Source organism: Panthera onca, chromosome B2, assembly GCF_046562875.1.
Source record: "Panthera onca isolate mPanOnc1 chromosome B2, mPanOnc1 haplotype 2, whole genome shotgun sequence".
In the NCBI taxonomy this organism is placed as follows: domain Eukaryota; kingdom Metazoa; phylum Chordata; class Mammalia; order Carnivora; family Felidae; genus Panthera; species Panthera onca.
In genome coordinates, this window is record NC_138343.1 from 58747441 (window position 1) to 58771134 (window position 23694).

The 23694-nt window shown below is 35.4% G+C and overlaps 1 protein-coding gene across 1 annotated transcript in view; it reads right to left on the reverse strand.

Annotated features, from left to right (window-relative positions):
- LOC132667245 (protein eyes shut homolog) overlaps nt 1–23694 on the reverse strand; it is a 363790-nt gene that overhangs the window by 35932 nt on the left and 304164 nt on the right. Inside the window, exon 6 of the mRNA XM_060615853.3 lies at nt 21128–21242. Coding sequence (XP_060471836.3) covers nt 21128–21242 — 115 coding nt within the window. The remainder of the gene's footprint in view (nt 1–21127; nt 21243–23694) is intronic.

Sequence of the window (23694 nt, forward strand, 5' to 3'; positions counted from 1 at the left end):
ACATAGAAAAAATACTATGTACATATCTATCTTAATAATTAGTGGTATAAAATATACACCAAAAGGTTAAGAATTGTCTTTTCTAGAGTGTTGATACGTTAGATAATTTTTATTTTTATCTCTGCTTTTCTGTGTTTTTATAGTATTTTTCTTACAAATTGACATGTATTACTTTATGTCGAAAATTGCTGATTTAAAAATGAAAATTCTCTTCTTGTTTTGTATGTTTCTTCTACCTTTCTTTTTCCTTTTTTTAATTTATTTTTTTAAGTTACATCCAAGTTAGTTAGCATATAGTGCAATAATTATTTCAGGAATAAAATCCAGTGATTTATCCCCTACAAATAACAATCAGTGTTCATCCCAACAAGTGTCCTCCTTAAGGCCCCTTGCTCATTTAGACCATCTCTGCACCCACAACCACTCCAGCAAACCACAGTTTGTTCTATATATTTAAGAGACTCTTATGTCCCCCTCCCTGTTTTTGTATTATTTTTGCTTCATTTCCCTTATGTTCATCTATTCTGTATCTTACATTCCACATATGAGTGAGGTCACATGATATGTATCTTTCTCTGACTAATTTCACTTAGAATTTAAGCGAACACTCTTGTTCTATCCATCATTGTAGAAAATGGCAAGATTTCATTCTTTTTCATTGTTGAGTAATACTCAGTTGTATATACATATCACATCTTATTTATCCATTCATCTGTCGATGGACATTGGGGCTCTTTCCATACTTTGGCTATGGTCTATAGTGCTGGTAAAAACATTGGAGTGCATGTGTTCCTTCGAAGCAGCACAACTGCATCCTTTGGATAAATCCCTAGTAGTGCAATTGCTGGGTTGTAGGGCAATTCTGTTTTTAATTTTTTAAGGAACCTCCATACTGTGTTCCAGAATGGCTTCACCAGTTTACATTCCCACCAGCAGTAAAAAAGGATTCCTCTTTCTCCACAACCGTGCCAACATCTGTCGTTGCCTGAGTTCTTAATTTTAGCCATTCTGAGAGGTATGAGGTGATACCTCATTGTGGCTTTGATTGTTATTTGCCTGATGATGAGTGATGTTGAGCATTTTCTTCATGTGTCCAGTAGCCATCTGGATGTCTTCTTTGCGAAAGTGTCTATTCATGTCTTTTGTCCATTTCTTCACTGGATTATTTGTTTTTTGGGTGTTGAGTTTGATAAGTTATTTATAGACTTTGGATACTAGCCCTTTTATGATATGCCATTTGCAAATACCTTCTCCAATTCTGTAGGTTGCCTTTTAGTTTTGCTGTTTACTTTGCTGTGCAGAAGCTTTTTATCTTGATGAAGACCAATTGTTCATTTTTTGTTTTTATTTCCCTTGCCTTCAGAGACATGTTGAGTAAGAAGTTGCTGCGGCTGAGGTCAAAGAGTTTTTTGCTTGCTTTATCCTCTTGGATTTTGATGACTTTCTATCTTACATTTAGGTCTTTCATCCATTTTGAGTTTATTTTTGTGTATGGTGTGAGAAAGTGGTCCACATTCATTCTTCTGCATGTCGCTGTCCAGTTTTCCCAATACCATTTGATGAAGAGACGGTCTTTATTCCACGGGACACTCTTTCCTGCTTTGTCAAAGATTAGTTGGCCATACGTTTGTGGGTCCATTTCTAGGTTCTCTATTTTGTTCCATTGATAAGGGTTTTTGTGCCAGTGCCATACTGTCTTTGATGATTACAGCTTTATAATATATCTTGAAGTCTGGGAATGTGATGCCTCCATCTTTGGTTTTCTTTTTTAGGATTACATTGACTATTCGGGATCTTTTCTGGTTCCATACAAATTTTAGGATTGTTTTTTCTAACTCTGTGAAAAATGCTGGTGATATTTTGATAGGGATTGCACTGAATATGTAGATTGCTTTGGGTAGTATCGACATTTTAAAAATTTTGTTCCTCTAACCCATGAGCATGGAATATTTTTCCATTTTGTGTGTGTGCATCTTCTTCAATTTCTTTCATAAGCTTTTGTAGTTCTCCATGCATAGATTTTTCATGTCTTTGGTTAGGTTTATTCCTAAGTATTTTATGATTTTTGGTGCAATCGTAAATGGGATCGATTCCTTGATTTCTATTTCTGCTGCTTCATTATTGGTGTACAGAAATACAACCGATTTGTGTGCATTGATTTTATATCCTGCAATTTTGCTGAATTCATGAATCCATTCTAGCAGTTTTTTGGTGGAATCTTTGGGGGTTTCCATATAGAGTATCATGTCTTCTGGAAAGAGTGAAGGTTTGATTTCCTCCTTGGCTATTTGGATGTCTTTTATTTCTTTGTATTGGCTGATTTCTGAGGCTGGGACTTCTAATACTATGTGGAGTAACAATGGGGAGAGTCGTCGACATCCCTGTCTTGTTCCTGACCTTAGAGGGAAAGCTCTGTTTTTCCCCGTTGGGGATGATATTAGCAGTGAGTCTTTTGTATATGGCTTTTATGATCTTGAGGTATGATCGTTCTATCCCTACTTTCTTGAGGGTTTTTATCAAGAAAGGATGCCATATTTTCTCAAATGCTTTCTCTGTATCTATTGAGAGGATCATGTGGTTCTTGTCCTTTCTTTTATTAGTATGATGCATCACATTCATTGATTTGTGGATATTGAACCATCCCTCCATCTCAGGTATAAATCCCAATTGATAATGGTGAATAATTCTTTTAATGTATTGTTGGATCCCATTGGCTAGTATCTTGTAGAGAATTTTTGCATCCATGTTCATCAGGGAAATTGGTCTGCAGTTCTCCTTTTTGGTGGGGTCTTTGTCTGGTTTTGGAATCAAGGTAATGCTAGCTTCATAGAATGAGTTTGGAAGTTTTCATTCCATTGCAACTTTTTGGAACAGCTTCAGAAAAATAGGTTTTTAACTCTTTGAATGTTTGGTATAATTCCCCTAGAAAGTCATTCAGTTGAACTCTTGTTTTCTGGGAGATTTTTGATTACTAAGTTGAGTTCTTTACTGGTAATGGCTCTGTTTATACTTTCTATTTCTTCCTGTTTCAGTTTTGGTAGTTCATATGTTTCTAGTAATGTGTCCATTTCTTCCAGATTTCCCAATTTATTGGCATATAATTGCTCAAAATATACTCTTACCATTGCTTGCATGTCTGCAGTGTTGATTGTGGTCTCCACTCTTTCATTTTTTTATTTATTTTTTTGTGGTCCTTTCCTTTTTCTTTTTGATCAAACTGGTTGGAGTTTATCAATTTTGCTAACTCTTTCAAAGAACCAGCTCCTGGCTTCATTCATCTGTTCTACTGTTTTTTGTTTGTTTTTTGTGTTTTTTTTTGGTTTCAATAGCATTGATTTCTGCTCTAATCTTTATTATTTTCTGTCTTCTGCTGGTTTTGGGTTTTATTTGTTGTTCTTTATCCAGCTCTTTAAGATGTAAGGTGAGGTTGTGCATCTGAGACCTTCCTTCTTTCAGAATGTCTGTATTGCTATAAACTTCCCTCTTATGACCTCCTTTGCTGCATCTCAGAGGTTTGGGGCTGTTGTGTTATTATTTTCAGTGGCTTCCATGTACTTTTTAATTTCTTCGTTAAAGTCTTGGTTAACCCATTCATTCATTATGGTGTTCTTTAATCTCCAGGTATTTGTTAGCTTTTCAAAATTTTTCTTGTGGTTGATTTCGAGTTTCATAGCATTGTGGCCTAAAAATATGAATGGCATGTTTTCAGTCTTTTTGTATTTGTTGAGGGCTGATTTGTGTCCCAGTATGTGATCTATTCTGGAAAATGTTCCATGTGCATTTTAGAAGAGTGTTTATATTCTCCTGCTTTAGGATGAAATGTTCTGAATATGTCTTTTAATTCCATCTGATCCTGTGTATCATTCAAATCTACTGTTTCCTTTTTGATTGTCTGCTTAGATGACCTGTCCACTGTTGTAAGTATAATGTTGAAGTCCCCTACTATTATGGTATTATTATCAGTGAGTTTATGTTTGTGATTAATGAATTTATATATTTGGATGCTATCACGTTTGGAGCATAAGTGTTTACAATTGTTAGAAATTCTATAAACCCCTTAATTATGATATAATGCCCTTCTTCATCTCTTGTTACAGTCTTTATTTTAAAATCTATATTGTCTGATCTTAGTATGGTTATTCTGGTTTTCTTTGGGCAATCATTAGCATGCTAGATGGTTCTCCAACCCCTTATTTTCAATCTGAAGGTGTCCTTAGGTCTAAAATTGGTCTTTTGTAAACAACATATACATGGTCTTGTTTTCTCGTCCATTCTGTTACCCCATGTCTTTTGGTTAGAGTGCTTTATCCATTGACATTGAGAGTGAGTACTGAAAGATATTAATTTATTGCCATTGTGTTGCCTACAGAGTTGAAGTTTCTGGTGATGTTCTCCGGTCCTTTCTAGTCTTTGTTACTTTAGGTCTTTTTGTTTTGTTTCATCTTTTCTCTCCTTGGAGAGTCCTCCTTAGAATTTCCTGCAGGGCTGGTTTAGTGGTCATGAACTCCTTTAGTTTTTGTTTGTCTGGGGAGCTCTTTATCTCTCTATTTTGAATGACAGCCTTAGTGGATAAAGAATTCTTGGTTGCATATTTTTCCAGTTCAGCACATTGACTATATCTTGTCCTTCCTTTATGGTCTGCCAAGTTTCTGTGGATAGATCTGTTGCAAAACTGATCTGTGTTCACTTGTAGGTTAGGGGTTTTGGGTTTTTTTTCCTTTGCTGCTTTCATAATTCTTTATTTATCTATGTATTTTGTGAATTTGATTATGATATGCCTTGTTGATGGTTGATTTTTGTTGAATCTAATGGGAGTTCTCTGTGCTTCTTGGATTTTGATGTCTGTGGCTTCCCAGGTTAGGTAAGTTTTCTACTACGATTTGCTCACATAAATCTTACACCCCCCCTTTTCTCTCTCTTTATCTTCTGGGACCTCTATGATTCAGATGTTATTCCTTTTTCATGAGTCACTGAGTTCTCTAATTCTTATAACATGCAGTTTTGCCTTAGTTTCCCCTTTTTTCTGCTTCAGTATTCTCCATATTTTTGTCTTCTCTGTCGCTGATTTCCTGCTCTGCTTCATCCATCCTTGCTGCCGTGATATCCACTTGAGATTGCATCTCATTTATAATGTTTTTAATTTCATCCTGACTAGATTTTGCTTCTTTTATTTCCACAGAAAAGGATTCTATGCTTTTTTCAACCCCAGCTAGTATTCTTATTATCGTGATTCTAAATTCTAGTTCAGACCTCTTACTTATATCTGTGTTAAGTCCCTGGCAGTCATTCTTCCTGTTCTTTCTTCTGTGGTACATTCCTTCATTTTGTCATTTTGGAGGAAGAAAAAGAGTAATAAAATATAAAATTAAAATTAAAAAATTAAAATTAAAATTAAAATTTAAATTTAAAAAATCAAATAAAGTTAGTTAAGTCCTTGTTCTTTGGTCTGGTTTTTAAAGAAGCTTGGTAGAATAGAGAAAAAAGGGAAAGAAAAAAAGAAAAAAAGGAAATGCTTAGAATTAAGAAAAATGTATGCAATAAAATAGAATAAATGAAACGAAGAATGCAAAATAAAATGAAGAAAATTACAAAAAATAAAAATACACAGTAGATAATTAAATTTAAAAAATTGGAAAATAAAAATAAAGTTCTTTTTCTGTATCCAAGAGTAAGAAAATAATAAGAAAAGAAAGAAAGAAAGAAAGAAAGAAAGAAAGAAAGAAAGAAAGAAAATACAAATAGATGAAGCAACAACCAGAAAGATATCCGAATGAAATTCCATCTTCTTTCTCCTTTAAGTCTGTGAAGCCCTTTACTGTTAGTACACTAATCAGGTGGAGAGACTTGTGGTCTTCTAGGGTCTGAGCTTGGTTGGCACAGTTGGATGGGGCTTGGTTTAACAGCTCCATTCTCCATTTGGTGATGCTGCTTAGCTTACTAGGGTAGATCAGTGTGAAGTGCATGCATGTGTATGCACACGCGCGGGAGAAGTGAAAACAGTTTTCCCCAGCTTCCGAGTTTCTGGCAAAGGAATTCTGAGCATTCCTCGACGAGCAATCAAGCACCCCTCCTTTGTCTCTGGCTTCCTTCCACTCCCCGCTTCTACGTGGTTCGCGTCCAAGCTGTCAGCCTGCCAGGTGGCACCTCCCTCCTGAATTATATATCATTTGGGGCTATTTCCAAATTCCTCACTTCTGAGAGTCCTGCAGCTTGGAACTACTCCAACCCTCTGGCAGAGGGTCTTGCCGGGCAATTGCCAGCTGCTGGCTTGCCCCCAGGGAACATTCATGCAGTCACAATGTTGCTGAGGTTCAGAGATTATGGCCAAGTGCCTGCTTCTCCCAGAAAATGTTTGTGTGATCGCATAGGAACAGAGGCTCAGAGTTTATGGCAAAACACAACACACAGCTCGCACCAGGTCTCACCACACCCTGGTGTCTTTGTTCCAATAACAGCAAACATGGGTGTTTCCAGGATCCACTGGACCTGTGGGGAGGCTGTATGGCCTCTACCAAATGGCCTCCTAGCAGGGTAACAGCCTCTCCCTGTGAGGTCCGTGGACCCCTTGGACCTTGCTGCCTGCTCCTGGAGATTTGCCCTTGCCACCCGAGTGTGGCCAGGTATTGAGCTGTAGAATTTCTGACTCTGCTCTCCCCTGTTTATAGAGTCCTAATAGTATTGAGACTCTCTCCTTTCTCCTTCCTCCCTTTCTGTCACCTGTGGTTATTTCTTTCCCTTTTCAGACACTTTTGGTGGGGAAAGTGCTTTTCCTGCACTCTCCCCTCTTTCTCTGTCCTCCCTCTGCAAAAAGAGCTGCCTATCCTCCACCGCTTGTCTCTTCCCCAGTTCATAGCTCTGCACCACATACCTGCTGAGTTCTGTGGCTCAAGTTATGCAGATTGTTGTGTTAGTCCTCAGATTAATTTTCTAGGTGTGCAAAATGGTTTGGTGCTGAATTAGCTATACTTCAGGAATGAGAGAACTTCTATGCTGCTACTCCATCTTGACCCCTCCCCTCCTTAAGTGCCCCTTCAGGTCTTTCTTATATTTACTTTGTATATCAGGGGTCTTTTTTTTAAGTTTATTTATTTTTTACTGAGAGAGACAGAGACAGAGACAGAGACAGAAAGACAGAAAGAGAGAAATCACACGTGGAAGCATGAGCATGGAGAAAGGCAGAGAGAGAGGGAGATAGAGACTTCCAAGCAGATTCCACATGCTGACAGCACAAAGCCTGACATGGGGTCAAATCCATGAACTGTGAGACTATGACCTCAGCCAAAAGTTCGGATAAGTTGTACACTTATCCAAATGAGCGACCCAGGTGCCCCTATATCAGTTTTAATGAGGAGATTAGGGACAATGTACTTCTCTGGGTCAATTCAGTTTATTTTAAAGTTCAGCTCATTCACCTTGGAAAACATCACTGAGTCCTCAACATCATTACTAAAGAGACAGAATGCATGTATTACAACAATGCGGTTGGCCAATTAGAACTTTGCAGAGTAAGAAGAGAGGCACCTAGTTTTTTAAAACTGAAATTTAATTTATGTATCCTGATTTCTATATTCACTGTTCAAATGAGGTGAGTAATTTTAATTTTCTTTGCATAAAAATTTAACTGGGTGACAGTCCATATTAAGCCTTTTTGTTACAATTATGTAATTAAACTTTGCACCTCATTGTAAAGAGTTCCAGTCATCAGCATATTGTCAAAAGAAATTTTGGGTAAATTAAGAAAGATTGCTTGCAAAAACATACTAACTTTGTGTAGGACAGCTGGAAAGATAGAGTTAGGACTTCAGGTGATCACCAGGCTGAAAGTATTTGGTAACTGACAAAGAATTAGTGAAGCAAATGTTCTCAAAAGAGATGTAAGAATAATTAGGGACTGACCCAGATTTGCCAATAGCAAATTCAAAATATAATAGCAACAGCCAACAAAAATACTGTCACTCCTATTCCCTCTGGAACTACAACATTCGTATTGTGACCACTCATCTGCATGCAATTCCCGTTCCCTGAACTTTTCTGTCCAACCACAGAATTCAGGTAAGAAAGGATTATAAAGAGCTGGGGAAATGAAATAGGAAAAATATTTAAATTAAGCCTATATCTAAGTAGTCAGCTGTCAGTTTGAAGAAATAATCCTTTTTTTGTCCAAATTTTTATTAGTTAACATACAATGTAATATTAGTTTAATGTGCAGAATTCAGTGATTCATCACTTACATATAATACCCAATGCTCATTACTGTTGACTTCCTTAATACTCATCACTCATTTAACCCATCCCCCTGCCCACCTCACCTCCAGTAAACTTGTTTGTTCTCCATAGTTAAGAGTATGTTTCTTGGTTTCCCTCTCTTTTCCCCCCCCATGTCCATCTGTTTCATTTTCTAAATTCCACATATGAATGAAATCATATGTGATTTCATAAGTTCTGACTTCTTTTGCTTAGCATAATACTCTTTAGCTCCATTCACATCTTTGCAAATGGCAATATTTCATGCCTTTTTAATCCTTCTTTTTAATACATGAGTACAATCATCAAACCTAAATTTTGATTAATGTAAAGCATGAGATAGGACTATGACCTGTCTTATTCAGCAGTGTATGCCTATGTACAGTTTCTACAAAGTAGTTTTCAATAAACACTATTTCAATGAGAACAGCTAGTGACATGGCACAAATAAGAAGGGTAGAGACCCCTGACTAAAGATTTCACCAAAACTTACTGAAGAAGAATGAAAGTTAGTTAATCCATGGGCGTCTGTGATTACCTATGATTGTATCTATCTTCAAGACATTGGACATATAGTAAATTATATATGTCTCTCACTTTGTAGTGTGGATTACCTCATTTTTCATTAATTCTTCCATTGGTCTCTTAGAGTTCCAGGTGAAAATATTACTTCATAATTTGTTAAAGATAATATCAGAATCATATAGATCACAATTTATAAAAATTGGGAAAAATACCAGTTAAACAGTGTTCCATATATAAACCGGCCCTAGTTCAAAGCCTGTTATACCAGACAAAAAATTGATAGGACCCCATTTAGTTTGCCAATGTGTCCTGGTGTGGGTGATAAATTAGTAAGTCATGTATACATGCAGGATACATTAGCTGGGGCTATTCCTGTCTGAGTGACTAATGGGAGAGCAAAATGTTAAAAGACAAGATCTCACTTTATGAGCATGCCTGCTGTTTCCTAAGTAAGTGACAAATGGACCCATAACCATGCCCACCATTTCAGAGTAAACACAGAATTTTAACCAATGAATGATGAGTCCATTTCTTCTAAGATACAGAACCAACCAATCATCTTGTTCTTTTTTTTTTTCTGACCTTCACTGATTCATCTGTGTCAATTAGTTACAGACAGCCCTAAAACTCAACTAAAACTAGAAATGGCCTCTACAAATAAATCTAGAGTGACTTATTTTTGTGTTTCATGGCTATCTTTTGGAGAGGACCTATGGTCATAGGTCATGTATGTTTTCAGTTAGGAAGTTTCTCTAATCATTTTCAGCTAGAAAATATTTGTGTGTAGAATAAATTTTCTTGGAAATCTCTTTTTCTTTCCAATTGCTGCCATAATAAAGTATATAATCCTAGTAATTTGAAATCTTTATTCTTTTATATTTATGAAGTTTGGAAGTCCATAATCAGTCCTACTCAGATAAAGTGAGGATTCAGGAGGGCTAGCTGCTTCTGTAGGCTCTGAGGGGAGAATCTGTTTCCTTACATTTTTCACCTTCTAGTGGTTTCCTATATTCCTTGGCTCATGGGCAATCCCTTATACCATCAAAAAACATCATTACAATCTCTGCTTCCATCATCACATCACTTTCATGGTCTCAGACTCCTTCTGTAGCCCTCTTATAGGGATCTTTGTGATTACATGAAGCCTATCTGGATAATCCAGGACGATATATCAAATCCTTGTCTTGATCACATCTTCAGAGTCTCTTTTTCCATGTAAGATGATATTGACAGGTTCTAGGGATTAGAACATGGCATTTTGGGGTGCCTTTCTTCACTCAACCATACTCTGGATTTCCCTGAAACTGTTCATGAAAGCTATGCCTTCAATTTAAATTCACATGTACTTTTGATACCTCTTTTTAGGTATTTAGCCTTAGCATATCTACAAATACTATGGCTCTAACTCCTGTTAATGAGCACTCTGAAAGGAAAGTTCCTTCTTAGAGATTCAAAACATAATAAATGAGATTCACATAAATAACCACACTTTTGAAAAATAGCTTCACCAATGATCTTTCCTTAATTACAAGAGGCAAAATTTTAAATTGTAATAACTTCATGATTTTTTCTTCTATTCCTTTTTGATTCATTATGAAAGAAGACCTGTTGACATCTGTAGATTTTCTAAGGTATTTAAAGTGTTTATATTAGTTTCCTTTAAATATGAACATTTCAACCATTCACAGGGATTGCACTAGTTTAGATTAATTGTCACTTCTTATAATTAGGCTGTTTTAATTTACTTTGTCACTTGATATAAAAATTCTGATGAAAGTACGAAAAATAAATTATAAAATATATGCTTGAAACTCCTTTCATTCTTTTTCTTATAAATTGATAATAGTATAAAATAAAATTAAATCAATTTTTTAATGTGGGAGAAATTTTTGAATATATTCATCATTTAAATTTATTCATCACTATTAAATAGCTAGTACTAATTATCATAATCGTACAGAAAATATATGGAATTACAATGTATTACTTGTTATAAATCAGTTAACTTACATATGTACTCTGTATCTAGAAGTGACAGTGACATAAGCACTAATTCCTGAGTATTTCTATTTTTGTCCTAGAATTACTATTAAGACACCCATATGTTTTCTGAACACAAAGTTCTTGACACATAATTGAAGCTGTGTGGTAACTTAAATTTCTATTAGCTCTTCTAAGATGGGAGCACCTTTTGCTTTATTATCACTTGCTGCCTAGGAAGGCAAACTCATGACGACTCAGATAATACGATGTTAGTCTAAACACAAAAAAGTTTCTACCACTTTTTTGACAAACGATGTAGAACAATAAAATCTTTTGAGGATTGGTTAAACATATAGGAACAGGTTTTTTTTGTGTATTCCTTGAAAAAAAATCATTCCAAGTCAAAACATGTTGTTTATGCTTTCTTATTGAAAATATGATTGTGATTCAAATGATTAAAATATATTGAAGAACTAAAATAAAGAAGTAATATATGTACAGGAAAAGACTTACAAGATTAAAGCTAATGTGAGGCCACTATTCTCTTTCAAACACTATTTCAGGCAATAGTCAACTTCCCCACCAAAACTGTCCAACAGGGATGGGATAAATTACCCACTTAATGAAGTAGAGAGAGAAAGTCATTGAGAAACATGTCTATGAAAGAGAGAGAAGAGCAAAGGAATAACAGTCTCTGAGGTATAAGACATGGATCAGAAGATTACTGAAGTGCACCCTGATTATATAGCTTTCCTAAAACTCCGTCAAGCAGTTCAATAACTCAATCCTACTCCTGTCTCCCCTCTCCTTAAAAACAAAGTAGAGAGAACTCATTCTTATCACACATTTCATGCTACTTAACCTATTTTTCCATCCAAATGTTCAATAATATAATAAGCAGAAAAAATCAAACAAATTTAATCTAATTCAGTATTTCAGAGGAAAGGGTTAAAAAGCAGAGTTTGTGGGGCGCCTGGGTGGCTCAGTTGGTTAAGCGACCAACTTCAGCTCAGGTCATGCCCTCATGGTTTGTGGTTCGAGACCTGTGTCAGGCTCTGCACTGACAGCTTACAGCCTGGAGCCTGCTTTAGCTTCTGTGTCTCCCTTTCTCCGGCCCATCCCCTGCTCACACTGTCTCTCCCTCTCAAAAAATTAATAAATGAACTTTAAAAAAATTAAAAAGAAGCAGAGTTTGTAACCAAGCAGCATATATTCCTCTTTCTGAACTGAAAGCAATGAGTCTGTTCCCAAGAAAGGAAGAAAAATAACAGGAAAACAATTTGACTTAACCTACTCTATGTACCTAACTCAGTTGCGGAGCTCACATAAACTAGAAAAAAAGATTTCTCACACGAATTCTATCTTATGCTATGGTTCTGAGGTTCTTTAACTTTCATGAAGTCTGTTTTTCTTTCTGTGCACAGTTTTATTATTTTCTGACTTTCACAGCCTAAATTTCCTCTAAGGCAGATTTTCTGAACCACAGCAATACATATATTTTGAACCTGACATTTCTTTGTTGTGGAGGGCTGTCACGTGCATTGCAGGATATCTGGCAGTAAACCTGGCCGCTATCCACCAGATAGCAGTAGCAGGCTCAATCTCTATGTGACAACCAAAAATGTCTCTAGACACTGCCAAGTATCCCCCGGTGGGCAAAAATTATAGTTGATTGCTCCAGGGAGCTTTTGTATCTGATCTTACCTATTCTTTTCCAGAGATGTCTACATCTCTCACCACAAACTATGGCACTACCCATCCATTCTTTAATCCTGAAGAAATGTCTCTGAGGACTGATAAAGAATGAACATGTTGGTGTATTTTCTGGTTGAGGGTACAATTACAAGGTGCCTTAATAGCTTAGAATAGTTATAGGCCAGTAGGAAGAAGTTTCAGCTTTTCTGTTCAACTTATTAGGCTTCATCAGCAGATCATAATGTCAATTTTAGATTTTTTTCCATTTTGTATATGTGTGCAAACTAATATTTTTAAGTGTTCATAACTTAACTTATCCAATGTTTAACTTTAGCTTATCCAATGTCCCTTTCTTTGATTTGTTGACTTTTTATCATTTTTTACATAAAAAACAACATTGGGGGTATTTTGTGCATTACATTTCTTTCTACCTTCACGACATGTATCTCCCCCCAGATCCCATGTCAAGATAGCTTTGACGACCCCATTACTAAGAGAGACCTCCTGTTGGTCAATTTATGGAAACTTTACTCTTCCTATATAGAAGCATCTCTCCAAATAGGCTCCTATCTACTACACTTGGAATGACTTGCTTTTGCTGGAATTTTGCTGCCTTCTCTGAAAGAAGGGTAGTCCAGTACAAAGAAACAAAGGTATTTACCTATATGGAGCTTAAATTTCATCATAATATAGTCTTATAGACCATGAAAAAGATATGTGAAGAACTATACTGTTATCTGGGAAACTGAATGGCATTTATTAAGAAAAAACATATGAAAAGGAGATAACGTGTATGGACCAGAAGTGAATATTTAGCATTTCAGTTGGATGTCTATGAAAGAACTTACTGAAAAAGTAAACATTTAGAAAATAGCTAAACAGAATGGAAAACCCCACAAATCAGAAATTTGAGTCAAAATCTTCAAGATAAAGGCCCTGAGGCCAGGAGAGAGCATGCTTGGGTTCTTCTAAGGACTTTGAAGGAACTGTTGCTATTTTACTGTGAGCTAGAAGGAATATGATCACATTGAGCCTCTGGTTAAATACTTACCTGATCTAGCCCCTGGAAAGTTTAATGTTGTAAGCTTTCAAATTTGTCTGGGTATGTGTGTGTGAATGCAAAAGAGAGAGAGAGAGAGAGAGAGAGAGAGAGAGAGAGAGAGAGAGAGAGAGACGGAGAGAGATGGAGGGAGGGAGGGAGAGAGGGAGAGAGGGAAAGAGTGAGAGGAATATTCTGTTTAGATTTTCTGTTGTTGCAACTACAATTTTAAAACTCTAACTCCCACCCCAAATGCAAATTGTATTCATATGGAATTCTAATTTGAGCTTTACTTCTTTCAGTGTTCAGTGTGAGTTTGCATAAGTCACGCTTGTTGAAAATTATTGTAAAAAAAAAAAGATTTAACTAGAGGATGGAAATAGAAAAGAGGAATGAAACAGATGGTAAAGTTAAACTAGATGAGTTTTAAATTTTGGTTTTTTTTTGTTGGTTCCCCAATGAAACCTTATAGGAAACTTAAAAAGATGAGATAAAACATGAACTGCATCCTTATATCTGCATCCCTGAACCAGTTATAAAAGAAGAGAACCAAAGGACCAGTGTATAAAGCTCTCATGGCATTTTGTTTGATGGTATAAAAAGCAGCAGCAACAATTCTGGCATAAAATCAGAATGTTATAAAATATTTGAATAGGCACAGACCAGAAATTGTGGCTCTGTGTATATTATGTATCAAAAATTAAATTAAATTTATTAGTAAATCATTTAAACTCTAAGGCAAAGAAATCCTGAATCATTGGTATGATGCAATGAAAATAGTATTTAATTGCATAGTGTCTATATTCTAGCTTTATAGTGTGCATAATATCAATCATATTTCTTACTTTAGTTTTCATTTTTTAATTTTTAAAACAATTTTTTAATGTTTATTTTATTTTTAAGAGACAGAGAGAGCACAATCAGGGGAGGGGCAGAGAAAGAGGGAGACACAGAATCCAAAGCAAACTCCAGGTCCAACCTGTTGGCACAGAGCCCGATGTGGGGCTCAAACTCATGAACTGTGAGATCATGACCTGAGCTGAAGTCCAACACCTAACTGACTGAACCACCCAGTCGTCCGATTATTTTTAATTTGATATTAAGATATTAATTAATTTATTTTGAGAAAGAGAGAGAGAGAGAGAGAGAGAGAGAGAGAGAATGCATGCGTGACTGGGGGAGAAGCAGAGAGAGAGGGAAGAGAAAGAATCCCAAACAGGCTACATGCTCAACCAGAGCCGATGCAGGACTGGATATCAAAACTGTGGGATCACAACCTGAGTCACTATCAAGAGTAGAATGCTCAACTAACTGAGCCACCCAGGTGCCGCTATTCATTTTTATAAACACGAAATGACAATAAGAATAGTATTTTACCCTTTTTTTACTATGAGCTCTTAATTTTTTTCAGTGACTTAGTTTTTGTGGTTATGAGAAATCTGACTCTCATTTGGGAAGTAACAATTGTTTTACCATGGGAGCTATTTATATTATTAATATTGAGATTAATATTGACATTGTGAAACTGCTTGATTAGAAATTCCTCATCATAATTTCAATGAGAAGGTTCAGCATCATTTTGCCACTTTAATTATAGAGAAAATGAATTGAAAAAAGGGAAATTTAACTCATGATGAAGAGCATGGCTTAGAATTAATAAAGTTCTGACCTACATTCTTTTTTTTACTCCTAATATTGTTGAGCCTGTTGCATTTAATATAAACTTTTCAATGTCAAAGTTGTTACGGAATATGTTTTATTCTTCATAATACTCCAATTAAATGTATATTCAAAAAAATAAAACATTTTTTCTGATTATAATTTTAGTCTAATTCCATTAACAGGGGTAAACCACTGCCAGGTTGTTGGTTTATTTTCTTTTAACCCTTATTATACACATCTGTACAATACAAATATCATTCAGGCTCCACTGGCCATAGCAACTCTGGTTAACCTTGGTGTTTAGATCTGGATTTTGACTCAGAGCCTCTCAGCCCCATGATTTTCTCTCCAGTTCCCTGTTTCCCTGTCTCTGTGTATATTAACTTGTCCCTAGACTACATAGGTTGCAGGCCTCAGATAATTCACTCTTTCTATTAAGTCAATACAAATATATAGGAGAAATTTATATTTATTAAGATATTACAAAATGCTGAGTGATTATGGGGACAGAAGACATCAGAAGCTACACCACCTTGTACCATCTAACTGGCTCCCCCTGCTCCCCGCACTTCTTACTGCCTGAAAAAGACTGGGGTCTTGACATATAATCTTTCATGATGTCTGAACACTCAAAGAGGTGAAGTCCAATGGATAATCTCTGTGGGAGTAGTGCTGACATGCCTATTGACCTGTCCCACAATTCAGGAAGTACATATTTTACTTTGTTACAAGAAGCTAAATACCTTATATATACACATCTAACCCCAAATTAAAGTTAGAATAATATAGCCATTTCTCATTAAACATTTTGATCTGAGTAATTTACAAGTATCATAATACAGTTCAAAAACATACTCTAAATTAGATGCATATTTTATTATAGGGATACATTATAATTTTAAGCTATTCTTGTTTGCTTAATTTGTTTACTTTTATTCTAAAATAAATAATAACATAGTGAATATTTTCTATACATGTTTAATATAATTCTGCTTTCTTACTTTAGGTATTTCTAAATAGTGAATTATTACAGATGGAAAAACTTAGGTATATGCTCTAAATTTCCAACTGGCAGTCCTATTTTCCCCAAATACGTGTGAAAAGGCTGTCTCATTAAGTGTGTATACTTTTGGGTTTTAATGCAGAAGTATAAAATGATAGGTCCATATTGCCTCAAATGATATTTCGTTGATTTTTAGAAAGTTTGAACATTTTAAAAGTGCGTTTATTTTCCACTTGCTTTTTTATCTAAAGATCATCTATAAAAATCTAGTGTCTAAATTTATTGTTTTTTCTTTAAAAATGACTAATAAAATATACATATAGTTTTGCATGAAGTAACAAATATGCTCCACTATGACAGAGTATTTTTTAATTTCTTAGCAAGCAATCAAGTGCCAAGGTGATTAAGACATGGAGCTTAATAAAAGTAGTAATATTCAAGCCTCTATTCACTTACCACTACACTGCCATCAACAGCAACAAAGTGGTACCAGACATTTTTTCCCCTGAGGAACAACATGGGGCAAGAGTCCCAGTGAATGCAGCATAGATGAAGGAAACTTCTCATTGCTAAGGAGCCTTGAAAAAAAGGTTCTGGACTCTTTATGGGCTTGGTGGGGAGGGAAAGAAAAAGAGGCCTAAGAGTGTAAAAATATTAAGTCAATGTGGAAAAATGTGCCCCCTTCCATAAAGAGGTCTCTCTGGAGGCACATGGGAAATGTCCCAGCTGAGTCCCTCTGCTCCCCTGTAATGAAATAGGCCTCCAAGTAAGGTCTGTGTGTTGTTGAGAAGAATAATCTGCAACTATTGTGTGTTACATTTTGTTGTCATTTAGCTAAGTGGATTGATAGTACCATCTGCATTTTGTATATCTTTACTGATTTTCTGTCTATTTATTCTACCGATTACTGAATGGGAGGTACTCACATCTCAAGTATAAGTGTAGTTTTACTTATTTCTCTTTTGGATTATGTCAGTTTCTGCTGCATATATTTTGAAGCTCTGTTATTAAATGTACAATTCAATATGATTAGTTGACCTGCTTATGTTTATGAAATAAAGTCATTTTTAATAGTTTGTTACATTGAAATCTACATGTAATGAAGATTTTTTATTAATAAGACTACACCAGTATTTATTTTGCTTAATTTTTACATATCTCTCTCTCATTATTTTACTTTGTTTAGTTTTTATATATCTCTCTCTCATTATTTTGCTTTCAACATGTCTTTTTTTTTTTTTTTTTTTTTTTTTTTTTTTTATTTATTTTTGGGACAGAGAGAGACAGAGCATGAACGGGGGAGGGGCAGAGAGAGAGGGAGACACAGAATCGGAAACAGGCTCCAGGCTCCGAGCCATCAGCCCAGAGCCTGACGCAGGGCTCGAACTCACGGACCGTGAGATCGTGACCTGGCTGAAGTCGGACGCTTAACCGACTGCGCCACCCAGGCGCCCCTCAACATGTCTTTTTATATGAAATAAGTATCTTTTAAATATTTGAGTTTGTTTCATCTGCCATTAGTAATATCTCTGCCTATTAATGGAAGTGTGTAATCAATTTATATTTACTGTGATCCTGGATATAGCTGGATTTAAGTATATCATATTACTATTTACTTGTTTTATACCCTCTCTTTTCCTTCCTTCTGAATGTAAATATATTTTTCTCTAAGGAGAAGGAATAGTTTATATCTCTCCTTAAAATGTTATAGCTTAACATATAAAACTCTGATATTGTTTGACATGCTAAAAAATTAGTAACACAAACATCAAAGTGGAAAAAATGTCATTTAAAAAATTCCAAAAAATATTATACCTTAAAAATTGCATTTTGTATTTACTTCCAAAATTAATTTGAATATAATATGCATTTTGTTTTCTTTAATATATTACAGTGAACTTAAATATCATGAAAAATAGTGTTAATTCCCACCATTCATAACCATTACACAATATGAACAATATATTTGTGAATACACATTAAATTTTAAATTACCTAACTTAAATATAAACTGTTTCAGAACTTCAGTATAGCCATAACTATGATTATTAATCAGTAAGGAAAATTATATATCTGAAGCAATATTCTATTGTTAAGACCATTAGGAATGCATATTATTTTCATCATCATCAAAATTTTAACCCAGTGAGAAGGACGATAGTATTCCTTTCTTGCTAATATTTTATTTAATGGAAGTCATTAATTTAAGGTAGAATTATAGAGAAGGCAGATTTGTCAAGGTGATGATAACTTCAGTCAAGCTCTTTAAAAAATAAATTAAAACTGGATTCAGAGTCAGTAACATAACTTGTTGAGACACTAGAATAGGTGAGATTTCCTACAGAGAAATGATGGTGGAGGAAGAGAAAATTAAAAATAAACATCAGGATAAATGCTCAGAGACTATCTTGAAACAAAACATAAATGAAAACCCAAAACATAAGTAATATAAAAGAAATTCAAACCAAAGTAGGAGAGACATTTCAATTAGACAATCTCCTATTAAGGAAAGGGTAAATATAGTTTAAAGGAAAAAGAAGTGCTAGTACACTGTTTGTACTGAAAGTAGGTATGTACATAGTATCTAAAAGTATGAGTTCTGGAGTTGCATAGAGTAAGTTTAAATCTATCTTAATCCCTCCGTATCAAAATGTATGAACTTAGTTAAATATTAAAAGCTCAACAGACATTTTAAGTTTCTATAAATTGAATGGTATTTAAGCGTAGATCATGGAATACTACTTGGCAATGAGAAAGAATGAAATATGGCCTTTTGTAACAACATGGATGGAACTGGAGAGTGTTATGCTAAGTGAAAAAAGTCATACAGAGAAAGACAGATACCGTATGTTTTCACTCTTTTTTTTTTTTTTAATTTTTAATTTTTTTTTATTTTTGGGACAGAGAGAGACAGAGCATGAACGGGGGAGGGGCAGAGAGAGAGGGAGACACAGAATCGGAAACAGGCTCCAGGCTCCGAGCCATCAGCCCAGAGCCCGACGCGGGGCTCAAACTCACGGACCGCGAGATCGTGACCTGGCTGAAGTCGGACGCTTAACCGACTGCGCCACCCAGGAGCCCCCGTATGTTTTCACTCTTATGTGGATCCTGAGAAACTTAACAGAAGACCATGGGGGAGGGGAAGAAAAAAAAAGAGACGGAGGGAGCCAAACTATAAGAGACTCTTAAAAACTGAGAATAAACTGAGGGTTGATGGGGGGTGGGGGAGAGGGGAAAATGGGTGATGGGCATGGAGGAGGGCACCTGTTGGGATAAGCACTGGGTGTTAAAAAGAAAATTAAAATATGAAATCAATGAGATCAAATGAAGTAATGACTATAAATGATATGCTATAATATCTAAGGTATTACAGATGCAAAATAAATATTATGTTCTAATCCTGTATATTATTGTACAGTAACACTATTATATTTTAGCATGTTTCCAGAAGTAGACAAATGTATACATATAAATTTGTCCATGATTCATTTCATAAGTTGGCTTTTCATCACTTAAAAAAATATTTCATTAAAATATTTTGTATTTAAAGAAAAAAATAAAAGGCCATAATCCTACCCTCATTTGCCAGAACTGTTTTAAGAAATAAAGCATGATAGGGGCACCTGGGTGGTTCAGGTGGTTAAGTGTCCAACTCTTGATTTTGCCTCAGGTCATAACCCTACTGCTTGTGGGATCAAGCCCTGCATTGGGCTCCATGCTGACAGCATGGACCCTGCTTGGGATTCTCCCTCTCTCTCTCTCTCTCTGTCCCTCCCCTGCTCGTGTATGCTCTTTCTGTCTCTCAAAAGAAATAAATAAACTTTTTTTTAAAAATGAAATAAAGCATCATAAACATTTCAAGTTCCCTTTGTACCCTCCCTGATTTCTTTCCCCACCTGTCCCCTTGGAGAACTCTTCTAGTAAAGCCAGTGTGTGTATTTCTGATATATGTATTTATATTTTTGCTATATATTTACATAATCAGAAAATATTTAAATAGTTAAAAAATAACTCATCATTATCAGACTATGTATATATCTACCAGACTTGAATAAGATTTTAAAATTCAACATTATGTTTGATACTTATTAAGTAATAATACATGCCACTATTGTTCACTTATTTTAACCACTCATCATAATTCCACAGTGTGACTATGCCATGATGAATTTACCCACTGTCCTATCCATAGTCTTTAGTTTGTTTCAGGTTTGCCATGAAAATTCTTGTATGTCTCTTTCAGTGCACACCTGATAATTTCTCCAGGAAACATAATAAAAGTGGAAATGCTGGGGCGCCTGGGTGGCGCAGTCGGTTGAGCGTCCGACTTCAGCCAGGTCACGATCTCGCGGTCCGTGAGTTCGAGCCCCGCGTCGGGCTCTGGGCTGATGGCTCGGAGCCTGGAGCCTGTTTCCGATTCTGTGTCTCCCTCTCTCTCTGCCCCTCCCCCGTTCATGCTCTGTCTCTCTCTGTCCCAAAAATAAATAAAAAAAACGTTGAAAAAATAAAATTAAAAAAAAAAAAAAAAAGTGGAAATGCTGAGTTGTAGGATATGCCTTACATTGTGTGCAGCACACCCATTGTGTATTTGTAAAGTCATTTTAAAAACTATCCACCAAAAAAAGAGCATATTTGTATATTGTAACTCCAAGACTAATTTTATTCTCCATCTAATTTAAGAGCTAAGGCATTAGTGACTGTGGTTTTATATATACAGAGATATATCACCAGGATTCAATTAACTATATACTTATTTTACAATAAACACACTTACTAGAACTCTTATTAATGCCCTTCCTACATAATTCTTATAAGTTAAACATGTCTACTACTAAATTTATAGAAGTCATGGTTAAATATACCTATAAGGATATAATTCTCTGGCTTAGATTAATAAAAGCATTTGAAATACAGACTGCCTGAAGCTATTGTATTTTCAAGTGCTAAATTACTCTGCCATGTATGAAATTACTTACTCTGAATCTTCCACTTATATTGAAATGCCATCCTTCATTCAGACAGTTGATGCTGAGCAGTCTACAGTGGTCAATTACTTTCTCACAGTTTTTTCCAGTAAATCCTAGCAAACAACTGTAAATACATCCATGTAAATAAGAAAAGTTACAATGTAAATATTATCACAAAAGTCTATTAGCAATCTGACAAAAATAATAATGCTTTGTTTAAATTACATACAACGCATATTACTACCTGATATTTTCAACCATTAATTTTGTCTATGCATATCTGTTCTTAGTCATTTAGTGAGAATCTGATAATTTCTCCAGGAAAGGCTATTCATTTAATAGCCTTAATATCATCTTTTGAGAATTTAAAAGTAAAATAAACTTAGGCCTAATTGAATACTTAACAATAAAACACAGGTTTTAGAAAACTATTGGAATAAATAAGACCATCATTAAAATGTGAAAAAGAAAGATGACAGGTGAGATTTCTAATGCTTAGTAAAGCCATTCTCCACTGATGATTTGTTACAAGGATCTTATGACACACATGAATTTGAGACATAGTATAGAGAGTTACATTGAACAGTAATGGTATGGCCACAATTGGGCTAATTGCAGAGATTTATTTATGTTCATCCTTACTTTAAAAAAAAAATAAAGCAATCTTGTTGTAGTATAAATGCCTAGGAATAAGCTTTTTTGATTGTAATGAGAATGCCTGACATCAATCTTTTGATTGACAAGGCATCCACTTCAGACATCCATCCCTAGTAAATATATTGCCAGCTGTATGACACAGCTACTAGCTATACAACTAGATCAGAAGCCAGGCCTTCCCTTCCCATGAAGTTCCCTTTTAACAAACTCCTGTGTAACTAAATATCTGACTACCTGAGTGACCCTGCATTTCCTTTCCCACTCCCTAATTGTCACTCTTTCGTTCTAAATTCACCAGTAAAGAATGAATCTGTGAAACTGCAGACACCCCACTCTTGACTCCAATGAAAGCAGAAACCTAGGTCCACATATTTCCTCTCTCTCTCTCTGCCAGCAACTTGGCTGCTGGCCTGTGGGCATGCCTTGCACCCCCCAGAACTTGGGAATGCTAAACCTTGTTTTTCAAAGATCCCTGATGGTTAATGCTAGGTGCATCTTGCAATCATACGAGCCACAGGGGGCAGTCCAGCCATAACATTGGCTCCTGTGGGGGAAACATATGCAGAAGCCGCCACAAGTGGTATTGGCCCGGGTGATTCCCCAGGCATCCTTGGCTGATAGCATCTCTATCAATAGGTTCAGACATGCACAAACAAATCTAGATACCAGTTTACTTCAATTCATGAGCTGCAATCAATAAGATGCTAAGAACACACGGTGTTCTGTCTTTCTTTGCCCTCACTTATTAATTTGTGAGAAATATTCCTGTACTTTAAATCACATTTAGTAAACTTTCTATCAAAAGTGAATGGAGCACCAAATTAAATGATGATGTGTCTCTCTAAAGTGGATACTAGTGATTTGAAGACCGAAATAATACTTCTTAAGACAAAGTTGTTTTAAACTGATTTAATAATGAAGCAAATTGTACAATATATTAATTATTTCAAGTTTATTTTAAGAACACAGGAGAATTTCATAAAAGAAGGAATCAAAGGCCATGTTGACACAGTTTAATGGAAACAGCATCAGTAAAATACTTAGTAATTCTCTTTCCCTGCTGTTCAAGGCACAGCATGGCACTTTCAACTTGTAGAATTAAATCATTCCCTCCGTTGTGTCAGCAATGCCATCCATTTTTTAGCACCTACTATGTTCCAGCCACTAGTTTAATTATTTTCACACTATTTTCTTATTTTCACATTTAATCCTTATAAACACTGTGTGATACATATTATTACCACTATATTAAATTAAGAAACTCAGAGAAGTTAAGAGATTTACTTTGGTCATATGACTAGTTTTAGAGATGTTATTAAAATTAAGTATGGTCTAACTTTATATGCGTTATATTGCTACTCCATTAATAAAAACTGTTAGGACATGTTTACCTTACTTCTCTCATTCTGAGGATCTACCTAGAAACCCAGAAATCACTCCAAGTATCACTTGGTTATGAAAGGAAGCATTCTCACTCATTTCTAATGGGAGTAGAAAAACAGAAGTAGCAGGAATAAGGAAACATCAGAATGACTTAAAATTTTGGTTTGGTGAGTAATACTTATCATATCTCAATTTTCCTTTGGGAGGGAATGAATCCAACTGTTGACGACTAACTAAGGACAAGTGTAGTATTTAGACTTATTCTGGAGTATGGTTTCCAAAGAGAAGGATCAGAGCTATAGTCATTCATGAAATCAGATCAACAGGTTTCAACTCCTAGAAAGATGTTTCTAAAAAAAGCAGAACTTACTAATTATGAAAAATTGGGCCGAAGTATTAGCACCCTCACAACATACCTAGAAGGAAGCCCCAAAACACCATTTATAATACTTGGCCTAGGGAGGTTTAACCCAAAGGCAAAGGAAATCCATGAGAAAATTTTTCTGTTGAGTTAACAGGATATCAACCTTCCATGC